This window comes from Labrus mixtus, chromosome 24 (genome assembly GCF_963584025.1).
Source record: "Labrus mixtus chromosome 24, fLabMix1.1, whole genome shotgun sequence".
Taxonomy (NCBI): Eukaryota; Metazoa; Chordata; class Actinopteri; order Labriformes; family Labridae; genus Labrus; species Labrus mixtus.
This window is the reverse complement of record NC_083635.1, coordinates 11,555,291-11,561,117: the sequence shown is the minus strand read 5'-3', so window position 1 is coordinate 11,561,117 and position 5,827 is coordinate 11,555,291. Positions and strand designations below refer to the sequence as shown.

General features: G+C 48.1%; 1 protein-coding gene across 2 annotated transcripts in view; it reads left to right on the top strand.

The window, feature by feature from the left end:
- The window catches only part of arhgef7b (Rho guanine nucleotide exchange factor (GEF) 7b), an 18,966-nt gene extending 15,095 nt beyond the window's left edge, over positions 1–3,871 (top strand). Inside the window, exons 12-22 of one of the 2 annotated variants that reach the window (XM_061032716.1) lie at positions 89–235; positions 322–408; positions 704–782; positions 880–1,022; positions 1,117–1,350; positions 1,490–1,583; positions 2,286–2,375; positions 2,732–2,890; positions 3,092–3,188; positions 3,302–3,356; positions 3,676–3,871. In XM_061032716.1, the coding sequence (XP_060888699.1) occupies positions 89–235; positions 322–408; positions 704–782; positions 880–1,022; positions 1,117–1,350; positions 1,490–1,583; positions 2,286–2,375; positions 2,732–2,890; positions 3,092–3,188; positions 3,302–3,356; positions 3,676–3,798 (1,308 nt within the window). In that variant the 3' untranslated portion in view covers positions 3,799–3,871. The remainder of the gene's footprint in view (positions 1–88; positions 236–321; positions 409–703; positions 783–879; positions 1,023–1,116; positions 1,351–1,489; positions 1,584–2,285; positions 2,376–2,731; positions 2,891–3,091; positions 3,189–3,301; positions 3,357–3,675) is intronic. The other variant, XM_061032718.1, reaches the window with a different exon arrangement.
- Positions 3,872–5,827: the final 1,956 nt, after the last annotated feature.

The window sequence follows — 5,827 nt, the reverse complement described above, 5'->3', positions numbered from 1 at the left end:
TCGATCATGCTCGCAGGATTTGAAAACCTGTTTCTGTATCTTACTTATATAATCATATATGTGTGTGTGTGTGTGTGTGTGTGTTCAGGCTCAGTGTCAGGATGTGAGGAAGAAGAAGGACCTTGAGTTGCAGATTTTAACCGAGCCAATCAGAAACTGGGAGGGCGACGACATCAGAGCCCTGGGCCCCGTCCTCCACATGTCCCAGACCACCGTCCACACGCAGAACTGTCAGGTACTCAGCAGAACCTCCCACATATCTAAACCACACATCCGTCCATCAGTCAGGTTTCATAGAACTCATTCCGTTTTGTTTTTCAGGAGTCAAACGAGCGATACCTCGTCCTGTTTCCTCACACTCTGCTCATGCTCTCTGCCAGTCTGAGGATGAGCGGATTCATCTATCAGGTACGTCGACCCCATGTGATGATCTCTGATTGGGCATGCTTCACTTACACCCTCATACCATCTTTATAGAAAGCGTCCAGATCTGCAAATGTGCACGTTATTTATGTATTTATTTAAAGTGTTTTTAACCAGGAGAAGAGAAGAACGTGATCTCAGGCTGCAGCACATTTAACAAGATCTCCCTCCAACACCTTCAAACTACTTTTAAAAGATTTAAAGATCATCCTGCAGGAGCAGCAGACCTGAAACCTCTGTTCAAGACGCCCGCATCAGCAAATGTTTTCTGTCTCCGCAGGGGAGGATACCGCTGTCAGGAATACTGATATCCAGAATAGAAGACGGAGATAACCTAAAGAACGCTTTTGAGATATCAGGTCAGCTCTCTCTCTCTCTCTCTCTCTCTCTCTCTCGCTCGCTCGCTCTCAGCTCATTGTTGAAGCCTGCTCTTCTATGTCTTCATTTTGTATGCAGGTGCAGGTGGTCAGTGCGAGCGGATGCAGGTTGCTTGTAACAATCAGCACGACCTGCAGGACTGGCTGGACCTCCTCACAAAACACACACACACTCCGGCTGTGCACACACACACGCACAAGCCTCAGTCTGTGTGTCACACAGTGAGTCTGCAGGATCTCTAAACTATGACTCATGATCCTGTTTTCTCTGCGGCCCCCCCCCCCCGCTCACTTCCTCTCCTTCTGCTCCTCGTAGCTGCCCTCTCAACCCGTCACTCCGTCCAGACACTCAGAGTCTCGAGGAGGCAGCGGCTCAGGAAACAACTACCACACACTCCCACATCCATCTTCACTCGGCACCACACACACCAGCAGCAGCAGTCCGACGTGGGGGCCCCTGGAGCCTCCGAGCACGCCCAAACCCTGGAGCCTGAGCTGCCTCCGCCCTGCGCCTCCTCTCCGGCCCTCTGCTGCGCTCTGCCAGAAGGAGGTGCTGCACACCAACATACCATCATAACCATTCTGATTCTTTTTAATGTTACCTCCAGGACACACAAAAACATATCTAAAGACTTGTTCTGCGACATCAGAATTAAAGCTGTTGTCTAAATGTCTCTGTGTGTTTTTAGGATCTGAGTAAAAGTCCAAAGAACATGAAGAAGCTTCTCCCAAAGAGGAAACCAGAGAGGAAACCTTCAGAGGAGGATTTCTCAGTCAGAAAAAGTGAATATACAAAACAGAAAATACAGAAAATGCACCACAAACTCAGTGAAGGAATTTTATGAAGATATCTATATTTTTTAGTCTTGGCTGGCTGAAACTGTTCTTCAAGGTTGCAATGTAAATGACTTTCCAATATGTCTGCCAGTCGGAGTAATGTTGTAATGTTTTAAACATTACTTTTTTTTTTTTTATTAGGTGATGCAGAACAATACAAGACAAGTGAGGGATATGACAAGAACAAAAGTATGTAGGAGACAGGGGAGACGAATAAAACAAGGCAAACAGACAAGAGAAACAGAAAGAGGGAAAGAGAAAAGAAATAAAATAAAAAGAAATGCATGAAAAATGAGAGTGGCTGTGATGAGAATTTATGATGATAAATATGATATGAATATAAGGGGGGAGAGGAAATAAATCAATAAATAGGTCATAATGAAATGGTGGCTAAAGATAATAATAATAGTAATAAAAAAAAGATTAAATTTGATGGTAAGAGGAAAATAAATTCATAAATAAGTTGTGATAGTTATACAGAAAGGAAACAAAAAATAAAAAAGGTTGTGTGTCTTTGTGTATGTGTTTTTATGTGTGTGTATTTGTGTAAGTGTGTGTGTGTGTTTTTCTGAGTCTGTATTTGTGGTAGTGAATATCAGGTGTTTTAAACATTACTGTCTCTCTTCCTGCTCCGTCTCTCTGTCTCAGGTACGGCCGCTCTGGAGGAAGACGCTCAGATTCTGAAAGTGATCGAAGCGTACTGCACGAGCGCCAAGACACGCCAGACTCTCAACTCCAGTGAGTACACACACACACACACACACACACATCAGATACATACTAACACAGCACTAACTGTCTTAATGCTAACCACTGTTTGTTCTCTGCTGTCGGCTCTAATGACGTTTTCTCTCTCTTCTCTCTTTTGTTTTTCATTAACCTTCCTTACACCAACACTTCTTTTATTCCTCAACTTTTACTTTTCTTTCCCATAATTCATCCCTCACACCTCGTTTTCATTTCATTCTCGGTTGTTTTTTGGGTCAAACCTTTATTTTTTTTTATCAACATGGTTTCTTCTCCTCCCGTCCTCCACCCACAAACGTTACTTTTGATTTAACCCCCGACCCCCGTGCATTCACTCTACGGTCCAGCCTGGCAAGGGACTGACCTCATGCACAACCACGTGCTCGCTGACACCAGCCTCACTGTCACGGGTAACCCTGGTAACCCGCCGTGTTCTGACCAATCAGAGGACTCCGATTATGACAGTATCTGGACGGCCACTAGTTACAGGACGGCCTCGTTTTCTCGTAAGATATGGACGTTACAAACAGCTGGCGTACATCCCGAACCCTTTAGCTGCTGTGTTTGTGTTAGTATTTAGAATGTCAGTTCATCCTGTGCTGCTGTAAAGGGATCCAATCAGTGTCCGACCTTCCTGTGTGTGTGTGTGTGTGTGTGTGTGTAGTGTGAAGGGTTAATCACCTTTACTGTTGTCTCTGTCGGGTCAGGCTCCAGCAGGCAGAACGTCCACATGTTGTTCCCGGAGGAGGAGAAGATCATCGTGGAGGAGACAAAGAGCAACGGACAAACCGTGGTGGAGGAGAGGTGAGGACGGACGGACGGACATCACGAAACCAAAAATGACTCGCCATATTTAAACTGAAACCCTGCAGACAAAACAGGAGATTCAGTAAATGAGAGGTGTTGTGTTTCTGCAGGGGTCTGGTGGACACCGTGTACTGCCTGAAAGATGAAGTCCAGGAGCTCAAACAGGTCAGTCTCTCAGGGGGCGGCCGTGGTCGTCTCTCGAGCTCAAGTCCATTTTCCAGCTTTTCCCTCTTCATCAGCTCCACCTTATCGTTCTGTAAACACTTGCTGCCAATTTCCACATCTGCTTTTTTAAAACCTCTCGACGCCATGCCTCGCCTCATAAGACCCTCCCTCCCTCCCTCAGGAAAATGTCTGGGGCAGGGTGTCCTGATCTTTTCTAGAAACGTTCAGGTTTTCACGAGTGTTTATTTAATTTATGTTCAAACAAAGAATGGTCTGGTGTAATCTGCCCCTCCCCCTTTCTGTCTTTCTTTGTCTCCAGGACAACAAGAGGATGAAGAGGACGCTGGAGGAGGAGCAGCGAGCGAGGAAGGAGCTGGAGAGAATCATCCGGAGAGTTCTGAAGAGCATGAACGACCCCACCTGGGACGAGACTAACCTCTGAGACGTTAGGACGAGACTAACCTCTGAGACGTTCGGACGAGACTAACCTCTGAGACATTCGGACGAGACTAACCTCTGAGACGTTAGGACGAGACTAACCTCTGAGACGTTAGGACGAGACTAACCTCTGAGACGTTAGGACGAGACTAACCTCTGAGACGAGACTAACCTCTGAGACGTTCGGACGAGACTAACCTCTGAGACGTTAGGACGAGACTAACCTCTGAGACGTTCGGACGAGACTAACCTCTGAGACGTTAGGACGAGACTAACCTCTGAGACGTTCGGACGAGACTAACCTCTGAGACGTTCGGACGAGACTAACCTCTGAGACGTTCGGACGAGACTAACCTCTGAGACGTTAGGACGAGACTAACCTCTGAGACGAGACTAACCTCTGAGACGAGACTAACCTCTGAGACGTTCGGACGAGACTAACCTCTGAGACGTTTGGACGAGACTAACCTCTGAGACGTTCGGACGAGACTAACCTCTGAGACGTTCGGAGGAGACTAACCTCTGAGACGTTCGGGCGAGACTAACCTCTGAGACGTTCGGAGGAGACTAACCTCTGAGACGTTCGGGCGAGACTAACCTCTGAGACGTTAGGACGAGACTAACCCTTGGACGAGACTAACCTCTGAGACGTTCGGACGAGACTAACCTCTGAGACGTTCGGACGAGACTAACCTCTGAGACGTTCGGGCGAGACTAACCTCTGAGACGTTAGGACGAGACTAACCCTTGGACGAGACTAACCTCTGAGACGTTTGGACGAGACTAACCTCTGAGACGTTCGGACGAGACTAACCTCTGAGACGTTTGGACGAGACTAACCTCTGAGACGAGACTAACCTCTGAGACGTTCGGACGAGACTAACCTCTGAGACGTTCGGACGAGACTAACCTCTGAGACGTTTGGACGAGACTAACCTCTGAGACGTTCGGACGAGACTAACCCTTGGACGAGACTAACCTCTGAGACGTTTGGACGAGACTAACCTCTGAGACGTTTGGACGAGACTAACCTCTGAGACGTTCGGACGAGACTAACCCTTGGGCGAGACTAACCTCTGAGACGTTAGGACGAGACTAACCCTTGGACGAGACTAACCTCTGAGACGTTCGGACGAGACTAACCTCTGAGACGTTAGGACGAGACTAACCTCTGAGACGAGACTAACCTCTGAGACGTTCGGACGAGACTAACCTCTGAGACGTTAGGACGAGACTAACCTCTGAGACGTTAGGACGAGACTAACCTCTGAGACGTTCGGAGGAGACTAACCCTTGGACGAGACTAACCTCTGAGACGTTTGGACGAGACTAACCTCTGAGACGTTTGGACGAGACTAACCTCTGAGACGTTAGGACGAGACTAACCTCTGAGACGTTTGGACGAGACTAACCCTTGGACGAGACTAACCTCTGAGACGTTTGGACGAGACTAACCTCTGAGACGTTTGGACGAGACTAACCTCTGAGACGAGACTAACCTCTGAGACGTTTGGACGAGACTAACCTCTGAGATGTTAGGACGAGACTAACCTCTGAGACGTTAGGACGAGACTAACCTCTGAGACGTTCGGAGGAGACTAACCTCTGAGACGTTCGGGCGAGACTAACCTCTGAGACGTTCGGAGGAGACTAACCTCTGAGACGTTCGGGCGAGACTAACCTCTGAGACGTTAGGACGAGACTAACCCTTGGACGAGACTAACCTCTGAGACGTTCGGACGAGACTAACCTCTGAGACGTTCGGACGAGACTAACCTCTGAGACGTTCGGGCGAGACTAACCTCTGAGACGTTAGGACGAGACTAACCCTTGGACGAGACTAACCTCTGAGACGTTTGGACGAGACTAACCTCTGAGACGTTCGGACGAGACTAACCTCTGAGACGTTCGGACGAGACTAACCTCTGAGACGAGACTAACCTCTGAGACGTTCAGACGAGACTAACCTCTGAGACGTTCGGACGAGACTAACCTCTGAGACGTTCGGACGAGACTAACCCTTGGACGAGACT